At 44.9% G+C, this 21,537-nt stretch overlaps 1 protein-coding gene across 1 annotated transcript in view; it reads right to left on the minus strand.

Moving 5' to 3' along the window:
* CACNA2D4 (calcium voltage-gated channel auxiliary subunit alpha2delta 4) overlaps nucleotides 1-21,537 on the minus strand; it is a 99,908-nt gene that overhangs the window by 52,672 nt on the left and 25,699 nt on the right. Inside the window, exons 15-18 of the mRNA XM_047785773.1 lie at nucleotides 20,824-20,904; nucleotides 20,182-20,256; nucleotides 7,389-7,475; nucleotides 6,881-6,952 (exon numbers count right to left, since the gene is read on the minus strand). Coding sequence (XP_047641729.1) covers nucleotides 6,881-6,952; nucleotides 7,389-7,475; nucleotides 20,182-20,256; nucleotides 20,824-20,904 — 315 coding nt within the window. The remainder of the gene's footprint in view (nucleotides 1-6,880; nucleotides 6,953-7,388; nucleotides 7,476-20,181; nucleotides 20,257-20,823; nucleotides 20,905-21,537) is intronic.

The following is a 21,537-nucleotide window of genomic DNA, read 5'->3' on the forward strand; positions in this document are numbered from 1 at the left end:
AATGGATGTCTTAGAAATATTGATCTTACAACCGCCCCCACAGTTATATCTATTTAATTTTTTCCTCTGACGTGCTTTCTGTAGTGTTATGTAGTTTTCAGTGAGAAGTCAGATATGTCTTTGCTATTCCTAAGTATTTTATATTATTTGATGCTACTGAAATCAGAACTTAAAAATAATTTCATTTTCCAAATAAATTTGGAAATGCTGCTATATATAAAAATACAATTGATTTTTATAATATTGACTTTATGTTCTGCAAACTTGCTAAATTTACCTATTTGTTCTAGCAGTTGCTTTGCAGATTCTTAGGATTTTCTGTGCAATCATCTTGCAGTGAATGAAGATAGTTTTACTTCTTCCTTTCTAATTTTTGTGCCTTTTGTTTCCCTGCCTTCTTGCAAAGATAGGTCCTGGCAAGGTCCAGTGCAATATTGAACAGAAGTGCTGAAGCCAGACATTCTTACCTCCTTCATACTCTTAGGGAGAAAGTATTCACCATTAAACGTGAGTTTTTCATACCTCCCTTGTATCACATTGGGGAAATTTCCTTCTGCTCCCAGTTAAATTTTGTCAAACGCTCTTTCAGCATCTATTGGGATGGCCATTTGGTGTTGTCCTTTAATCTGTTAATGGAATGGGTAACTCTGTGTGTGTGCTTGTTGCCATATATCTTACATTTTTCCACATTACAAACCCTACAATTCAGTGTCAACATTTTTACTTTATTTTTTTGGTCTTTTTTGCCATTTCTTGGGCTGCTCCCGCGGCATATGGAGGTTTCCAGGCTAGGGGTCCAATCGGAGCTGTAGCCACCGGCCTACGCCTGAGCCACAGCAACGCGGGATCCGAGCCACGTCTGCAACCTACACCACAGCTCACGGCAATGCAGGATCCTTAACCCACTGAGTGATGCCAGGGATCGAACCCGCAACCTCATGGTTCCTAGTCGGATTCGTTAACCACTGTGCCACGACGGGAACTCCCATTTTTACTTTAAATAGTCAGTTGTCTTTTTGAGATGTTAAAAAAATGAACACTTATCTTAACCCACATATTTACCATTTGCAGTGCTGTTCATTTCCTTGTGTTGATCCGAATTTCCATCTGTGTCGTTTTTCTTCTGACTTAAGAGCTTCCTTAAGCATTTCTTATAGAGATGAAAGTTGATCTATTTTATCTGAAACTGTCTTCATTTCACCTCTTTTTGGAAGGCTATTTTCTCTGTATATGGAAATTTGGGTTGACAGTTATTTTCTTTTGGTATTTAAAAAAATATCATGTTACTGTTTTTGATGAGAAGTCAGCCATCATTCATATTATTGTTTTCCTTTAGCCTTTGAAAAAGATTTTCCATTATTTTCAATTCACAGCAAGTAGACTATGGTGTGCTTAGATTCTATTATTTTTATTTTTTTGCTTTTTTAGGGCCGCGCCTGCAGCATATGGAGGTTTCCAGGCTAAGGGTTGAATCAGAGCTACAGCTGCCAGCCTACACCACAGCCACAGCAGCACAGGAGCTGAGCTGTGTCTGTGACCTACACCATAGCTCACAGTAATGCCAGATCCTTAACCCACTGAGCCAGGCTGGGGATCAAACCCACAAACTCATGGTTACTAGTTGGATTAATTTCCACTGCACCACAGTGGGAAATCCTAGATTTCTTTAAAAAAATAAATCTTTCTTGGGTTTGCTGAGAATCTTGCATCTATTTGTTGATGTTTTTCACTAAATTCAGGACATTTGGGACATTATTTTTTCAAATTCTTTTTTCTGTTCCTTTCTTTCTCCTTTCTTCTGGGACTCTAAGGATGTATGTTAGATCACTTGATGTTATCCCACAATGAGGAATAATTTTTGAAAAATTTTTCTCTTCTTCAGATTAGATAATTTCTATTTACCTAACTTCAGATTCACTGCCTTCTTCCCCCCTTCAATCTGCTGTTAATTCCATCTTGTAAACATTTCATTTCAGATTTGTGCTCTTTAGTTTTAGAATTTCTGTTCGTGCTGGTTCTTGTGCTAGTTTTTCACTGTGCCAAATCAGCAAGGCTGGAATTGCTTTTTTTTTTTTTTTTTCCAGATTCACTTCCCTGTATGGTTCCAAGTTGGGGTTGGCCAAAGGAGAAGACTGCATGAGACCTGTAAGGCACAGTAATACAGCAGCCATTTTACAAGCCAGTGGTGAGCACAGCCCATGGCACTGTCGCAGTTTGTTTGGTTCTGCTGAATTTCCTTCTTGAGATGGGGAAGCAGTCAGATCCAAGCTTCCCCTGCTGCCACTGAATCCTCTCCCTCAGTTTCTCTGAGATCTGAGCCTGACTAGGCAGGTCCAGGTGAAGGGCACTAGCTCCTTCTGCACGTCACCCATATCATTGTGGTTACAGGTAGTGAGAGACGGATGTGGGTTTTAGTTTGTTCCCATGGGTTCCTGTTCCTCTTCATGGGTTCCAGTTTATTCCTATTTCCCCCCACATTTCATCCAGCACTCCTTCCTAATCGCTGGCCCAGCTGACTGACAATGACTTACAGCTCATGACTAGGAGCAGAGACACCGCCTTCCATGGTCTGCTTCCTCAGCTCTCACAATTTCATTAGGTTTACCCCTACAATAAAACCCTGTATTCGTATCAGTTGTAGTCCCTCTGTTTCTTTGATTAAATTCTAACCATTTCTCTCCTGAAATTCTCCATCTGTTCACTCATGATGACCATCTTTTCCTTTAATTCTTTGTGGATATTTATCATATTTGCTTTAAAGTCCTTCTAATTCCAACAGCTAGGTCATCTATGGGTCATTTATAAGACTGCTGTTTTTCTTGACTGTCAAGAAAGGAAACATCATCTTGTTTCTTCACATATCTGGTAATTTTTTATTGTGTACTGCTACTGGGAAGAATAGGTTGTAGATACTTTGTCTTCCTCTGACGAGTATTGCTTTCTATTTAACTCAGCAAATAAGTGACTAGCTGACCACCTTGAGCTTGCAGAGACTTGGATCACATTTTTGTTAAGGTGGGTCTGTTTCCCACCTTAAAGAACTTTGTCTTTAGGTCTAGGGTGAATTCCTTGATCACTGTCTTTACTTCCAAGGTGTAGTTCTTCTGTGCTTTCAAAGAAAATTCCAAAGTGTTCCAAGCCTCTTCACCCCGGTGTGACATGGGCAGCAGTAAAGCCCCTGCTCTGACTTTCAGCTGCTGCTCAGAGTCTCCATGGGGTTGTGTAGCTTTGCGGTCAGCAGAGAATTTGAGAGGAGCTTGTAAACATAGGTGAGGGTCACTTGCGGATCCCTCATTTTTGGAGTATCTCCCTTTATTTTCTGACACTCTGGGAACCCAAATTCTGTTCTCTGACACTTCAAGGTGATAACAAATTTCTGCTTGACTAGCTGTTCCATTCCAAATGGACTGGGGGGTGACCTTCGGGAAAAAAGCCACACAAGCGTGCATCTCACCCAGAGACCTTCTTAGGATTCAAGGCTTGAGGCCCCTTCAGCCCTGTTTCTGCCTGCTTTTAGTCATTTTCAAGTACCTTTAAATGTTTGTTTTGTATATTCTAATGCTATTCTAATGTTAGTCTAATGCAAGCTACTTCCTTATGGCCAGAATCAGAACTTGAGATCATGTTTCATCGATGAAGCAAAAGGAGAGAAGCAGCGTGGGTGGGTGGGTAGTAGTGTTCCCTGAATCCTGTTACCAGGAAGAGAGCTGGAGAGGTTTGGGAGATGGAAGTAAAGAGGTGTCGGACAGTCTCCTCCTTTAACAGACTGCTTCTGTTTGCTAGAAAGTGTGTGTGTGTGTGTATACGTGGATATGTGTGTATGCATGTATGTACACATGTATAATTGTGTTCATGTGTATGTATATATGTACACGTGTGTCTGTGTAAGCATGTATATGTATACACACATATGCACATACATGTGCGTATGCATGTATATATGTACGTGTGTGTGGGGGGGGAGCCCAGAGCACTCTGGTCCCATATTCCTGAATCCAGTGCACAGGGGTCAGAAGACAATGGAGGAATGGGGGGTGAGGCGGCCCCAAGCGCCTTGCCAGTTGCTGGTATGTGTGTAGACACCACATGCCTGAGTGAGCTGGGATCTTAGAAGCCCCCAAAGGCTAGTAAGGATACAATGTCTGCCTCTCTCCCTCCCCCACTGCAATTATTTATTCTAAACTATCAAAACGACATGAGAATGAGAAAAAGGGTCCTTAGAATATTTGCTTTCCTGGCTTGTTCTTTTAAACATGTCCCAGGATATCTGAGGACATTGCTACTGAGGGGATAGAAACGATGATGCCTACTACTGGTCCACATTTAGGGGGAAACAGCCTGTGATCAAAGTGGCAGATAGGAGGACTGCAGGCCAAAGTGGGCTCCTCTCATTTGCTATCCTGGATATTGGACCAGATTGTGCATCTAACATTTTTAGAATTAGTTGCACGTGGATTTCTGGTGAATTCTCCAGGGGGCCCTGTACAAGCTGCCTAGCTCCCAGCTCCCCCAGCACCCAGGCTGGCCTGCATCACTCACATTTCTGAACTTGGCCTATCTGGCCCCACAGGTTTTAGAGTCTGTGAGTCCTGTTCTAAATCAGGCTGGTGGCTACCACTGTCCTTGGTAGCGCAACCATAGTTGCCTGTCTGGAGTTAGGGGAGAGAGAAAGGTCTGGGTTAATCTGTGGGGAATAAAGACACATGTAAAATTCCCTGGAAAAAACAAGGCAGGTTGTCACCTGCCAGGAGGATGGCCTGAATGATAACAGATATTCCCACAATGCCCTAGGAAAAGCTTCCCTGTGCCTCGACCTGAAGAGTGTTTCTACCAAGGATCAGGTGTGCAAGGTAGATGCACGCTGAGCTGACAGAGGGTTAGGGTGGACAGTGGGGGACAATGGGCCACTGTGATTCTGGTAGAGAGAGGCCACATGGGGAGACAGAGCAGCTGGCTGTGACAAGCTGTGGCAACATCGGGGAGGGTGGCATCACAACAGCAGTGAGATGCTGGCTTCCACTTGGCAGCCTTCATACCAGCAAAACATCCCCTCACACTGGGCAGGCAGTCACTTCTGGGTGTGAGAGTAGAGGGATGAACAATTAAGGAGGGCTGAGTCGTTACATAACTGGGTGGAGGGAGAGGAGAGGACAGTAAATTTTAAATATGGGACAGAGAGCCTTCCCTAGAGACGGGAAAGTTGGAGATGAGCAAGGAAACGAGGACCCATCCTATAGGAAGGCCTCACACAGAGATGGTCAGGAGTGGTGGACAGAATCAGACTCGAACACGCCAACTGGCGATGAAATGTCGAGGTGATCTTGAGCAAGTCTTTGAATCTCCTCATCTGTAAAAGGGGGGGTCAGACAGAACTCACGTTGTAGGGTTGTGTGAAGCAGGCGGATGTTAAGGATGTATTTAGTCCAGCTTCTCGTAAACGTTAGCTTCCATCATTATCGTGCCAGATCGTGGTAGAGGCAAGGGCTGAAAACTGTGTTCTGGGTAGTGCCCATCACGGTCACGACCATGGTCAGCATCACCTACTTCTTCATATCAGAGCACCATGTGCCAGGAAGCCTCTGACGAACTGCAAATCTAACCTGGACGGTTAATTAGCAGCAAAGAACACATTTCGAAGGTTTGGACGGAAGCTTCAGTAGACGCTCAGACTGCCTGGAACTGGTTAGGACCGTCCCTTGGTGGCTTTGAGAAGTGGACCTGGTGCTCAGGGGACAGGATGCAAGACAAACTGCAGCCCTTGATGAGCTCATCTGAGTTTGATGTCATGCAGCTGTGCTCAAATCTGCCTCGAAGTTGCCTGACGCCATGTGTGGTACTTTCCCTGTGGCCTGGCCACAGGTCTCCTCTGACGTGCTCTGGCAGCACTGGGCAGTGGGAGGTCCTTGGTACATGGAGCAGGAGGCCAGTCGGGATAAAGGTGCAGGCACTTGGAAGAAACCTGCTTTTCTGGATTAAGAGAAGTTGCTACTGGGACGGTTGGAGGTCAGTAATGTTGCCCGGCCTGCCTGAACGAAGCCCCCTCTTGGTCTAGAGCCTGAGAAAGAGCAGGCAGAAGCCTGGAAATGACTGGGTCCCAGTGAAAACCAGCCCATGTGATCAAAGGAAAGCAGAAATGCTTTTCCTTCCAGGGTTTTCTTGTTGGCCTCCATGGAGGTCTGCGTGTGTCTGTGGAAGAACTTGGGTCTAATTGTTGTAGACATATGCCTGTGTTCTCCCTGCGGAGGCAGACGGGGGACAGGAGGGGGCGGTGGGGGTGGCTGTAAGGGAGGAGGTGACATTTGTAAATATGTCAAGGGACAAGGCAGAGTCAGTGCAAATGCAGCAGAGCCGCTTAAATAAGAAGATGAAGCGGCCTTTTGTATGTGATGTGCGGGTCTGTGGGGATGGAAATGGCATTGGTGGGGGTGGGGGTTCCCTTTCTTGATTATCTGTGGTTACCATGGGTGAAAACCTGCTCGGGGTAGCAATTATTTTCAACGTCTTCCCATATAACATGTTTTACAAGAGCTGCTAACAGTCTGCAAAACTGTCAGTTTCCCCCTTTCTATCATAAACAACGAAAGGACCAAATAAGGCAGCATGAGGAAGGGCAAAGCACTGTAAAGGACTGGGACCCACCTGCTGCCCTGCCCAGCGGCCCCTAATAACCAGGCATTGGGTGGGCGGTACCTCCTGGGCCGGAGCCCCTCAGGGCTGACCCCTGCTGGGCTGGGCCCTCTAATCAGGCCCGCCAGGCTCCAGCCAGCTCTCAAGTCTCAAGCTCTAATTCAGCCATGTCCCTGTCCCCACCCCAAACCTCAGTTAACTACGACGCTGCTTCCTGGGACTGGACCCCAGTTCTTTCCCTCAAGCGCCTTACCCCTCTGTCCAGCGGGACCTTCACATCCATGGAGAGAGACCCTGTCTCCCTGTTGATCATGGCTGTTCTCAGCTTCAGGAGGAAAGGCGATGTTGTTAGCTCCTGGGCTCACACTGGAGGGCGGGGGAGGCACCGAGCCTGGGCCTGGAGGTGACCTCTGGGAACTCTCTTCCTGGAAGGAGGTCTAGGCTTGCCCCCCGCCCATCGCTAGGATTCTGGAATTCACCAAGAGAAAGCGCCTGACATGTGAGGGAGCACAGTGGCCTACCCCTGAGACATAATTTCCTCCAGGACGACTCCTGACACCAAGGCCAGCCTATAAATCGCTGGAGCTCAAACTCTCTGCCTCAGAGGAAGATGCTGTTTTCTCTTTCTAGTTATTGGGAGAACTGCTCCTTGCTTCTGCTATGGGCCCAGAAAGGCTGTGGGCTCAATGAGCTCAGCGTCTGCAGCCCGGGCACCCTATCCAGCCCAGCCAGCCCTGGCCCCAGCGCCTGCTTCCACTCACAGTTCCGGCCTGGTCTTCCCACTCCACTTCCGAGAGGTCCACACTGTTGTAGTTGGGTTTGGGCTTCAGTTTCTTCCCCTCCCAGTACTGAGGAGAAGAGATGGAGGTGAACACAGGGCCCCCCCTCACACCCCAGCCTGTCTGTGAAGCCTGGCAGCTGGGCTCATGAAACCAGAGAACGCCGGCGATTCCTCACCGTGGTCTGGGCTGAGCTTCCATCCATTCGTGACAGATGCTCTCCCAACCTTCAGGTGAGTATTTCCCTTGATGAGGTGTTCCCTTCGGACAGCCCTCACTGTTAGAATGTTCTTCCTCCTCCAGAGCTAAAATCTGTCTCCCTGTGACTTTTACCCAAGGGTCCTAAAAGCTGTTCCTGGAGCTACCTGGAACATCTCCCACCTGACAACCCTGGGGATTTTCAAAGGGGCCCATCACTCCTGAGACCCGAAGGGAAACATTCCTCATTGGCAGAAACCTCAGCTTCCTCTGAATATGCTCCACTTGGTCAACTGCTCTCAAAACAGAGTGCCTGGGACAAGTTTCAGATGAGGTCTGAGCAGTGTAGACAGATGGCATGAGCTGTGTGGACCAAATCTTGCATGTCTCTGGCTGTTGCCTCTGACTGCTGATATCCAGGACAGCTACTTTGCCCTGACAGGTCGAACCAAGGTTTCAGCCAATGACACCCCCTTGACTTGCCTCATGACACACTGTTAAATCACAGCTTGACAATCTTATGCTTGAGCATCAAGGATGTTGCAGAACTTTCCATGCATCCTTAATAGATATTTCATTTTGGTTATTCCAGCCCATTGTTTTAGATGAATGCTTCCTGAGATGTTAATTTTCTTGCTTCATGTATTACCATAACTGCCAGACATCTGCCTTCTGTGTTATTGTCTTATTGATAGAATTTGTGAATAGGACAGAGGCAAGGACAGACAGATGCCACAGAGCCTAATAAAGCCCTCCTACCAGCCTGACGCAGAACCATTAATCAGCACTTTTTGAATGTTGTTATGATTTTCTGGCTCTGACTTCTCCCCTTCTCTCTGATACCAAGATAGATATTGTCAAGCAATACGCTAGTAGGTCTGCAGCACTTCCCAGGTTTAGTTTAGTGATAGACCAAAAAAGGGAAGTTGGTGGAGGGGGGAGGCAGGATCAAGACGGCGGCAGCAGAGGACAAGGCGCTCGCCTTCTCCCACAAAATTGAAAAAAAGCATCTACATGTAGAACGACTCACAGAGAACATCTGCTGAAGGCTAGCAGAAGACCTCAGACCTCCAAGAAGGGCAAGAGACCCTCCACATAACTGGGTAGAACAAAAGGAAAAAAAGAGAGCTAGAAGAGAAAAAAGGAACCAGCCCTCCTGAGAGGGGGCTGTGAAAGAGCAAAGGAACCTGCATCCTGGGAGGCCACCTAACTGATAGGGAGATCAGCCTGGTTGGATGGGGAGCCCTAAAGCCTCAGAGAGAAGTGCAGCAGCTGAAGTGAGGAGGGAAAAGCAGAGAGAGAGCTGCACAGACCACGGGACATCACCTGGACACCACAGCCTGAGACCCTCGGGTGGGGGCTGGGCACTGAGACTCAGGGTTCAGAGGTCAGTTCTGGGGAGAACACTAGGACTGGCTGTGTGGAGATAGCCTGGGGGCTGGGGAGAGGTGCACCACAGGCTAGGGAGCAGAGCGCCATGCACGGAGAAGTGGAGTGCCCCCTCAGCACAGAGAGTGCTGGAGGAGGCAGGAGAAGTAGGAAGCCACTGCTGGGGAGGGTGAGAGGAGGAGGGGTGGGACCACCATAGGAACATCTTTCTCTGTGCACACTCAGGCTCTCCAGTTGTGGGGTGTCTCTTGCATGGGCTATGGGTGATGGGGGCAAGCTACTGCAGCCATCTTGAACTCCAGATGGCCCACCGCCACTAAGGGTCCTGTGACCAAGCACTACCTGAGGCCTTGGTCACCTCAGGGGTTCCCATGAAGGAGGGCCCTGCAACTGAAAACTACCTGTTGCCCTCACTCTGCTGGGAAGGCACACACCCTGCCTTGCGCCTGGCAAGAGCTATGGGCTCTGTCCCCACCTTCCTGAGGGTCACTGCCACTTCTCAGGGCCCTGCAGCCAGGAGCAGTCTTCAGCCCTATATCCCCATGAGTTCTTGCCTCTGTCAAGGGCACAGCAACCAGGTGCTGCCTTCAGGCACCACCCATTGGCCACATTTCACTGAAAGCACATGCACAGGCTGTATAACAGCACACCGCCTATCAAGGGGATAACAGCCTGTACACACTGAGGAACGAATCCAAACCAAAAGCAGTTCTCATGCCAAAGGGGGAAAAAAAAAAGTAAGCCTTCACAAACTACCCAGGAGTACTCTCAAATAGAAATAGTGCTCCAAGACTACAGTAGATAATTGTTTTCCCTAAACTCACACAGGAAGAAAAATATAAGCAAAATGAAGAAGCTCATGAAACATTCCTAGTGAAAAGAACAGGAGAATTCCCCTGAAGGAGCAAACAATGAAACAGACCTCTGCAGCCTAACAGACACTGAGTTCAAAAGGAGGTAATGAAAACACTGAAGGAATTAAGAACAGATATCAGCAGTAATATAGATTACTTTTAAAAGGAACTAAAAACCATAAGGAGGAGCCAAGAAACATTAGAAAATTCATTTGCAGAGACAAAAGCTGAGTTAAAGGCACTGAAGAGCAGAATGAACAATGCAGAGGAATGAATAAGTGACTTGGAAGATAGAAAAATGAAAATCATCCAATCAGGATAGCAGACAGAAAACCAAATGAAAAAATATGGAAGAAGTATAAGAGATCTATGGGGTAATATAAAGCATGCCAACCTATGCATAATAGGGATTCCAGAAGGAGAAGAAAAAGAAAAGGGGATTGAAAATATATTTGGGAGTTCCCACCATGGCTCAGTGGTTAACGAACTTGACCAAGTAAACATGAGGTTGTGGGTTCAACCCCTGGCCTCAGTCAGTGAGTTAAGGATCTGGCATTGCTGTGAGCTGTGGTGTAGGTCTCAGATGTGGCTTGGATCCTGCGTTGCTGTGGCTCTGAGGTAGGCCAGCGGCTACAGCTTCAATTAGACCCCTAGCCTGGGAATCTCCATATGCCATGGAAGCAGCCCTAGAAAAAGACAAAAAAAAAAGTATATTTGGCTGAAAAAAAATTATGGCTGAAAATGTCCAAATCTAAAGGAAACAGATATCAGGATACAGGAAGCACAGAGGGCCCCAAACAAGTTGAACCCAAACAGACCTCCACCAAGACATATAATAAAAATAGAAAAGGTTAGAGATAAGGAGAGGATTTTAAAGGCAGCAAGAGCAAAACAAAGAGTTAATTATAAGTGAATTCCTTATAAGTCTATTAGCTGATTTATCTAGAAAAACACTACAGGCCAGAAGAGAGTGGCAAGATATACTCAAAGTTCTAAGAGGGAAAAATATGCAATCTAGAATACTCTACCCAGCAAGATCATTTAAAATAGAAGGAGAAATAAAGAATTTCTCAGACAAACAAAAACTAAGCAAATACAGCAATACTAAACCCATTCTAAAAGAAATACTGCAAGGTCTCTACTAGGAAAGAAGTAAGAAGATATAGGATGGGAGAGATCACAACTGGAAAGCAATCACTTAAATAAAGCAAGTATACAGATTAGAAAGAAAAAAGCCCTATTTGTGAAAGCATGATAAACACAAGAAACAGCAAAAGGATAGACATGAAGATGTATAAAAGAGCATCAAAATCATAAAATGTGGGGAAGAAGAGTAAGAAAATCTAGACTTCTTTTTTAAGAAAGTGTTTGAGCCTATATGACTATCAGTCTAAAGCAAGCATATACAGGAAAGGATTAACATATGTGAAAAACAGGGCAACTACAAATCAAAAACAAACAACAGATTCACCAAAAAAAAAAAAAAAGAGAGAGAGAGAGAGGAGTTCCCATCGTGGCACAGTGGTTAACGAATCCGACTAGGAACCATAAGGTTGCGGGTTCGCTCCCTGCCCTTGCTCAGTGGGTTAACGATCCGGCGTTGCCGTGAGCTGTGGTGTAGGTTGCAGAAGCGGCTCGGATCCCGCGTTGCTGTGGCTCTGGTGTAGGCTGGTGGCTACAGCTCCGATTGGACCCCTAGCCTGGGAATCTCCATATGCCGTGGGAGGGGCCCAAGAAATAGCAAAAAGACAAAAAAAAAAAAAAAAAGAGAGAGAGAGAGCGAGCGGAAAGTGGACACAGGCATAAAATAAAAGGAAATCATCAATCAAAAAAGAAAGGAACACGAATTCCCCTTGTGGCACAGTGGAAATGAATCCATCTAGGAACCATGAGGTTATAGGTTTGATCCCTGGCGTTGCTCAATGGATTAAGGGTCTGGCACTGCTGTGGCTGTGATGTAGGCTGGCAGCTGTAGCTCTGATTCAACCCCTAGCCTGGGAACCTCCACATGCTGCCAATATACATATTTATCAATAATTACCTTACATGTCAATGGACTGAATGGTCCAATCAAAAGACACAGAGTGGCAGACTAGATTAAAAACTGGATTAAAAAAACCCAACAATCCAATTAAAAAATGGTCCAAAAATTCAGAAGACCTTAACAGACATTTCTCCAAAGAAGATATATAGATGGCCAACAAGCACATGAAAAAATGTGCAACTTCACCAATTATTAGAGAAGTGCAAATCAAAACTGTGAGGTACCACCTCACACCAGTCAAAATGACCATCATTAATAAGTCCACAAATAATAAATGCTGGAGAGGGTATGGAGAAAAGGGGACCATCCTACGCTGTTGCTGGGAATGTCAACTGGTACAATCACTATGGAAAAGAGTATGGAGGTACTTCAGCAAAGCCATACTAAGAAGGAAAAATGGAGCTGGAGGAATCAGGCTCCTTGATGTCAGACTATACTACAAAGCTACAGTCATCCAAACCATATGGTATTGGCAGAAAGAAATATGGATCAGCGGAACAGGATAGAAAACCCAGAATTAAACCCATACACCTACAGTCAACTAATCTATGACAGCAGGAGGCAAGAATATACAATAGAGAAAAGACAGCCCCTTCAGTAAGTGGTGCTGGGAAAATTGGACAGCCACATGTGAAAGAATGAAATTAGAACACTTCCTAACACCATACACAAAAATCAACTCAAAATGGATTAAAGACCTAAACATAAGACCAGATATTATAAAACTCTTAGAGGAAAACATAGGCCAAACACTCTCTGACATAAACCACAGCAATATCTTCTCAGATCCACTTCCTAGAGTAATGACAATAAGAACAAAAATAAACAAATGTGACTTAATTAAACTTAAAAGTTTCTGCACAGCGAAGGAAACCCTAAACAAAACGAAAAGACAACCCACAGAATGGGAGAAAATCTTTGCAAATGAAGTGACTGACAAGGGATTAATCTCCAAAATTTATAAACACCTCCTGCGGCTCAGTACCAAAAAAAAAAAAAAAAACAACCCCATCAAAAATGGGAAGAAGATCTAAACAGACAATTCTCCAAAGAAGACATACGGATGGCCAAAAAACACATGAAAAGATGCTCAACATCACTAATTATTAGAGAAATGCAAATAAAACCACTATGAGATACTACCTTACACCAGCCAGAATGGCCATCATCGGAATGTCTACACACAAAAAACATTGGGGGTGGAGAAAAGGGAACCCCATTACACTGTTGGTGGGAATGTAAATTGGTGCAACCACTGTGGAAAAGAGTATGGAGACTCCTTGGGAAACTAAAAATAGATTACCATTTGATCCAGCAATCCCACTCCTGGGCATCTATCCAGAGAAAACCATGACTTGAAAAGATACATGTACTCCAATGTTCACTGCAGCACTATATACAATAGCCAAGACATGGAAACAACTTAAATTTCCTTTGACAGAGGAGTGGATAAAGAAGATGTGGTACATATACACAATGGAATATTACTCAGCCATTAAAAGGAAAGAAATAATGGCATTTGTAGCAACACTGATGGACATAGAAATTATCATGCTAAGTGAAGTTAGCCAGAAAGTGAGACACCAACATCATATGCTATCACTTACATGTGGAATCTTAAAAAGGACACAGTGAACTTCTTTGCAAAACAGATACTGACTCACAGACTCGGAAAAACTTATGAGACAGGTTGGGGGTGAGGGGATGCACTGAGGGTTTGGGACGGAAATCCTATAAAATTTGGTTGTGATAATGATTGTTGTACAACTATAAATATAATAAAATTCACCGAGTAATTAAAAAAAACAAAGGCCATAAAGAAACATAGAGAAGGACACTAATCATAAAAGGATCAAGTTAAGAGGGGACATTACACTCATCGATATATATGCTTCTAATATAGGAGCACCCAAATACATAAAACAAACACTAACAGGTATAAAAGGAGAAATTTATGGAAATACAATAATAGTAGGAGTCATTAACACCCCACTCACATCAAGAAACAGACCTTCTAGACAGAAAATCAGAAGGCAACAGAGATCCTAAATGACATAGTAGGACAGTTAGACTTAATTGGTATTTTTAGGAGATTATACTAAAAAAAAAAAAAACCCACCAGAATATGTGTTCTTTTCAAATGCACATGGAATATTTTCTAGGATTGACCACATACTAGGGCACAAAACTAACCTCAGCAAATTTAAGAGTATAGAAATTATTCCAAGCATCTTCTCTGAACAATGGCATGAAACCAGAAATCAACCACAGGAAAGGAAATGAGAAAAAATGGACTACTTGGAAACTAAACAGCATGCTACTGAAAAGTCAGTGGGTCAATGAGGAAATCAAAAAGGAAGTTAAACTATTCCTTGAGACAAACGACAATGAAAGGACAACCACAGAAGCTCTATGGGATGCCACAAAAGCGTTTCTTCGAGGGAAGTTCATAGTGATACAGGCTTTCCTCAAAAAACAAGAAAAATCTCCAGTCAACAACATGACCTACCACCTAAAAAAATTAGAAAAAGAACCAACAAAAGCTAAAGTCAGCAGAAGGAAGGAGATCATAAAGATCAGAGAGGAAATCAATAAAATAGAGATTTTTTTTTTTTAAAAAAGGAAAAAAAAATCATTAAAACCAACAGCTGGTATTTGAAAGGGTAAACAAAATTGACAAACTTCTGGCCAGACTCACCAAGAAGAGAGAGAGAGAACCCAAATAAACAATGAAGGAAATGAAAAAGGAGAAATCTCAACTGATACTGAAGAAATACAAAAAACCGTAAAAGAATACTACAAACAATTCTATGCCACCAAATTTGACAACCTAGAAGAAATGAACAACTTTCTAGAGACATGCAGCTTACCAAGACTAAATCAGGAAAAAAAGAGATCATTTGAACAGACTGATCACTAGACATGAAAATGAATATAGGATAAAAACACGGCCTACAAACTAAAGTACAGGACCAGATGGCTACACAGGCAAATTCTACCAAACACACAGAGAACAACTTATACCCATCCTTCTTAAACTTTTCCAAAATATTGACAATGGAACACTCCCAAAGACATTCTGTGAAGCCACCATCACCCCAATAGCAAAACCAGACAAAGATACTACCAAAAAAGAAAATTCTAGGCCAAATTTTCGATGAATATCGATGCAAAACTTCTCAACAAATTCTAGCCAACTGAATCCAACACATAAAAAGTTCATATACCAAGACCAAGTGGGATTCACCCCAAGTTCACCAGGATGGTTCAATATATGCAAATCAATCAATCAACTTCATACACCACACTAACAAGAGAAAAGTCAAAAACCACACAATCATCTCAATAGAGGCAGAAAAAGCATCTGACAAAATCCAACCTCTGTACACGATAAAAACTCTTACCAAATTTGATACAGAGGAAACATACCTCAACATCATAAAAACCATTCATGACAAACCCACAGCCAATACAGTATTCCACAGAGAAAAGCTGAAAGCCTTCCTGCTAAAATCTGGAACAAGACAAGGGATGCCCACTCTTAACAGTTTTATTCAACATTGTATTGGAAGTCCTAGCCACAACAATCAAACAAAAGCAATAAAAAGTATCCAAATTGGAAGGGAAAATGTAAAATTGTCACTTTATGCAGAAGACATGATACTATATATAGAAAACTCTAAGAACTTCAAACAAAATCTAATCAAACTAATCGACAAGTTCAGCAGAATAGAAGAATACAAGATTAGTATTCAGAAATCAGTTGCATTTCTGTATACTAACAATGAAATATTAGAAAAGGAATATAAAAAATACCTTTTAAAATTGTACCCCAAAAATTAAATACCTAGAATAAACCTGACCAAGGATGTGAAAGACTTGTACACTGAGAACCATTAAACATTCATCAAGGAAATTAAGGAGGATTTAAAGAAATGGAAAGCTATCCCATGCTCCCAGATTGGAATAACTAATATTGTTAAAATGTCCATACTACCCATAGCAATCCACAGCTTTAATGTCATCCCTATCAAATTACCCATGACGTTTTTTTTTTTTTGTCTTTTGTCTTTTGTCTTTTTGTTGTTGTTGTTGTTGCTATTTCTTGGGCCGCTCCCGCGGCATATGGAGGTTCCCAGGCTAGGGGTCCAATCGGAGTTGTAGCCACCGGCCTACGCCAGAGCCACAGCAACGCGGGATCCGAGCTGCGTCTGCGACCTACACCACAGCTCACGGCAACGCCAGATCATTAACCCACTAAGCAAGGGCAGGGACCGAACCCGCAACCTCATGGTTCCTAGTCGGATTCGTTAACCACTGCGCCATGACGGGAACTCCACCCATGACTTTTTTCACAGGATGAGAACAAATAATCCAAAAATTTATATGAAACCATAAAAGACTCAGAATTGCCAAAGAAATCCTCAGAGAAAACAAAACAAAACAAAGCAGGAGGCATAACTCTCCGAGACTTCAGACAATGTTACAAAGCTCCAGTAATCAAGACAGCATGGTAATGGTACAAAAACAGAAAGACGGACAAATGGAATATAATAAAGAGCCCAGAAATAAATCCAGACACCTATGGTCCATTGATCTTTGACAACGGAGGCAAGAATATAAAATGGGAAAAATATCTGTCATTTCACCAAGTGGTGCTGGGAAAACTGTACAGCTTCATGTAAATCAAATGAACTTAGAACACACCCTCACACCATGCATGAAAATAAACTCAAAATGGCTTAAAGACTCAAACATAGGACAAGATACTATAAAACACGTAGTAGAGTACATAGGCAAAACATTCTCTGACATAAACTGTACATACGTTTTCTTAGCCTAGTCTCCAAGGCAGGAGAAATAAAAACAAAGACAAACAGGACCTAATCAAACTGACAAGCTTTTGCACAGCAAAGGAAACCACTAAAAAACCAAAAAGACAACCTACAGAATGGGAGAAAATAGTTGTAAATGATGTAACTAACAAAGGTTTAATATCCAAAATATATAAATGACTCACACAACTCAACAACAAAAAAAAGAAACAACCCAATCAAAAAATGCCAAAAGGCCTAAATAGACATTTCTGTGAAGAAGACATATGGATGGCCATCAAGCACATGAAAAAATACTTGACATCACTAATTATTAGAGGAATGCAAATCAAAACCACAATGCGACACCACCTCATACTGGTCAGAATGGCCATCATTAGTAAGTCTACAAATAACAAATGCTGGAGAGGGTGTGGAGAATAAGGAACCCTCCTACACTGTTGGTGGGAATGTAAATTGGTACAACCATTATGGAGAACTGCATGGATGTTCCTCAGAAAACTCAATATAGAACTACTATGTGATCCAACAATCCACTGCTGGGTATATATCCAGAGGAAACCATGATTTGAAAAGATACATGCCCCTGTACATTCACTGCAGCACTATATAAAATAGCCAAGACATGGAAACCAATTTAAATGTCCATCAACAGATGAATGTATTAAGAAGATGTGGTACATATACTCAATGGAATACTACTCAACCATAAAAAGAAGGAAATAATTCCATTTGTGGCAACAAGGATGCAACTAGAGACTATCATACTAAGTGAAGTAAGTCATAAAGAAAAAGACAAATACCATATGATATCACTTGAATGTAGAATCTAATATATGGCACAAAGGAACCTATCTACAAAACAGAAACTTGTGGTTGCCAAGGGGGCCGGGGGAGGGAGTGGGATGGACTAGGAGTTTGGGATTAGTAGATTCAAATTATTACATTTTTTTTTCTTTTTTGGTCATCTTGCAGCATTTGGAGTTCCCTGGACCAGGGGTCAGATCCAAGTGTCAGCTGCAACCTAAGACATAGATGCGGCAATGCTGGATCCTTAACCCACTGTGCTGGGCCAGGGATTGAACTTGTGTCCCAGTGCTCCCAAGAAGCCACTGATTCTTTTGAGCCACAGTGGGATCTCTGCAAACTATTACATTTAGAATGGATAATGAGGTCCTACTGTACAGCACAGGGAACTATACACAGTCTCTTGAGATAGACTGTGATGGAAGATAAGAAAGGGAGTGTATGTATGTGTAACTTTGCTGTACAGCAGAAATTTACAACGTCGTAAACCAACTATATGCTAAGAATTTTTTTTAAAAAAGGGCAGAGGAGGAGTTCCTGTCGTGGTGCAGTGGAAACGAATCCGACTAGGAACCATGAGGTTGCAGGTTCGATCCCTGGCCTCACTTAGTGGGTTAAGGGATCCAGCCTTGCTGTGAGCTGTGGTATGGGTCACAGACGCAGCTCAAATCCCATGTTGCTGTGGCTGTGTTGCAAGCCAGCAGCTGTAGCTCCAATTCGACCCTGAGCCTGGGAACCTCTGTATGCCACAGGAGCAGCCCTAAAAACCAAAAAATAATAAAAAAAAAGGAAGACAGTCTGTCATCAGGGCCAACTAGGAATTAATCAGAGGGTCTCTTTTCAGTAGGACAACACCCCCGCCTCCATGTTCGTGAATTACTGAAATCCTTCATCGCTGTGCTTCTTGCTCCAGTCTGGTCCTTTTTTTTTACCCCAGGAAGCATCTCCAGTCTCTTGCCTGTCCAGAGGTCTGCAGTGCCCTGCCTCACAGGACCCCCATATCCCTATCCCCACCCCTGCTCAGTTGATGCTCTCATTTTGGCTTTACTGGGTGTCTGTTCTCATGACAAACAACACTGTCCTGCTCTCCTGTGCATGGGATGTGCTGTTTCTGAGTGAGGAGTGGCAGCCCTCATTCAGTGCCATCTCCCAATTCCTGATGACACCTGAAAGGACATTTTCACCTCCTCACATGAAAACCACCATTCCATTTTAATTACTCATCCTTTGGGCACTGACATAGAAAGCTTTCAGGCCAAAGGCATGGCTCTTGACCCTATTGATTTTTAGGGATGTTCTCTATTATTTTTCTTTTTTTTTTGGTAACTCAACAGTTATTGTCTTTGATCCCTGTCGTAAGAGGATCGCACCTTCTGCAGGGATCTCATTGTGCTGGCTTTACTGTATCTGCTGTGATGTGACAGTGCTCTGTGTGGTGCTATCCTCTGTTTCATTTGTGTAAGTCTAGTTCCTTAATTAGAGCATAAATGTCTGTTTACAGCTTTCTCAGCGCATAAGGCCAGGTGCACGGTGAACTGATTGGTTGACACCTTCTACTCATTTCCATATACTATACTGATGGTGACAGACAGGTGTCTGATCAGTGCCCCTAATTCCACAAGTCAGCTCCAGCATCAACATCTCTGTTACTTCCCTAGGATGTCACTGTCTTGTTCCTGGGGTTGCTCCTCTAGAACCTGCTGGGACAAGTCAGGGACCTACGATGGAGTCAGATGCTTGACCAGCAAGCCTCAGTTGGGAAGACGGGGTGGTCTCCAGTGTGCCCTGATTCCCTCAACTCCAACCGCCTCAAGTATGCCTTAAATAGCTCAATCTGTGTCTTTAGTCGCTAAGGGTACCTCTGACCCACAGGTAAAGAGTGTGGCCTGGACTGGTCTTTCCATGGCACCGGGCAGGTGAGGCCATGGTGAAGGCCGTCCTTGGTGCCAAGCTCAACTCAGGATGAGACTGTGGTGGGGGAAGGACTTTGACGCTGCAGGACCTTAAGCCCCTTCTGCCTCTGCCCCAACAATCATCCTGAGAGGTGTGGGCAAGGGCCAGGGCCACAGGGAGTGGGAGCACCTGCCCTGGAGGCAAAATTTGGATGAAAGGACACGGCTTTCTCTCCAGCCTTGGTTGCTCAGCTGAACAGGTGGAAACGCCCTGAGCCGTCACATGGGGATGGAGGAGCTGGAAGGAGGTGGGAGTTCTCAGGAACACATCCCAAGCCTCAGCTCAGCTCCTCACCTCTCAGGGGACTCTGCCCTGCCATTTCTAAAGTTAGCTTGGCACTCACACGCCCTTGGGTGGCCCTGGAACTCTGGGGGCACGCAGTCAGACGCCAAGAGGGAGCATGGGTGGGGGCGCGACTGGGGCAGCGATGACAGCAAGTGGCGGGTCCTACAGGGAAAACTGCACACTCATCACCAGCTCCCCGAGCCTGACTGGTACCAGTTCGTGTGTTGCTGCCTTGTCTCTCCCGCTAGATCATAAACAATTGAAAAATAGGGACCACAACTTAAATTCTTTGTCTAGTGTTACACTGAATTCTTAAATGGAGCCAAATGTATGTTCTTTGTTTTAATTGTTTTTATCAACTACCCCCAATCCCATGGTTAAGACCCCAGGCAAATAGGATCGGGACCTACCAGGGGTCGGAGGTCAGGATGTGAGAGGATGTAGCCATTGTTCGTGTTCAGAAAGGCATATCCATGCACACCGAGCTAGGAGACAGGGGTGAGGGGTGTCAGTGGGCATTTGTGCAGAGGACTGGGGCTGGGATGGGCTTGGGGCCACAGGCGGGAAGACGGCAGCTCAGAGCCCCGGGTTTCACAGACCAGAGTGTGCTGGGCCGGCCGTTCTAGCCACTGGCTCTGAATTCCACTCCAAATTCTAATGTTTGAAGTGACCGCAATATAACCAAGTACGCCACTACCTGCCTCCTCCCCGCACCTGCTCTAGGTGCTTAAATGACACAACCTCATTCCTCCCTAAGTGGGGCTTCGTGGCCAGGAGCAGACTGAGAAACTGAGGCAGTGGGACAAGCGCTGAAGGCCACGGAACACATTACAGCTGCGGTGACCAGGGGTCCCCAGCCTCTGTTCCCGTGCTCTGCGCCCACACATCTCTGAGGGTGGAATTTCTTGGGGTGGGATGTGGGGGGATGTCCGGGCAGTGGAGTGTTGGGAGGGGCCGTGGGCCCCACCCCAGCTGTGGGCTTGGCTGTGCTGCCTGCAGGGAGATTCCTACGCCTGCTGGGCTGGCTCCTGGGTGTCCTGATCGGGGCTCACCTTGTACCGGGGTGCCAGCTTCATCAACTCCCTCAGGGCCACGTCGGAGCCCACCACGCCCAGGAGGATGCCGTGGGATCGCTGAAAGGGAAATGCCAGTGTCAGGGGGGACCCAGCTTCCCATGCACAGCGCCAGACCGGATTGGCCTTTCCAGAGCCTGGAAGAGGAAGCCACCTGGACTTTTATGTGCTCCTTCCTCTGCAATCAGATTTTAGGCTGACCTCCCTCGAATAAAAGTCAAGAACTGACCAGAAGAGGCCACAGAAGTAATCTCAGCTGCTGGGAAGATTAATGTCCAGTATTAATGTTTATGTTGTAATATTTAAGTGAAACACAGAGTTGAATGAATATTCATCTTCAGAGCAGAGGCTGAAGTATGGGATCCAAGGGACCCTAACCTGGGGGCTCTGCAACACTCAGGCCTGGAAGGAACTGTTTCCTACGGGATGGAGGGTGGAAGGCCCTGAAACTCCCCCACCAGAGCCTTACAAACAGGTTAGAGCTGCCCAGACCCCTGGGTTAAGCGTGGTTTTGCTGGAAGCCTGGCAGGCAACCCCTCTGACCCTGTATCCCCAAGGCAGGGTCCCAAATTCAAGCAGAGGGACAGCCCCAGGCTGGCTGAGCAGAATCTCGGGGTGGGGGGCATTGAGAAGAGTGTGGAACCCCCGGCCTTTCCCGACCCAAAGATTCTGACTTGGCCCAGAATATGCACG

Source organism: Phacochoerus africanus, chromosome 7 (genome assembly GCF_016906955.1).
Source record: "Phacochoerus africanus isolate WHEZ1 chromosome 7, ROS_Pafr_v1, whole genome shotgun sequence".
In the NCBI taxonomy this organism is placed as follows: Eukaryota; Metazoa; Chordata; class Mammalia; order Artiodactyla; family Suidae; genus Phacochoerus; species Phacochoerus africanus.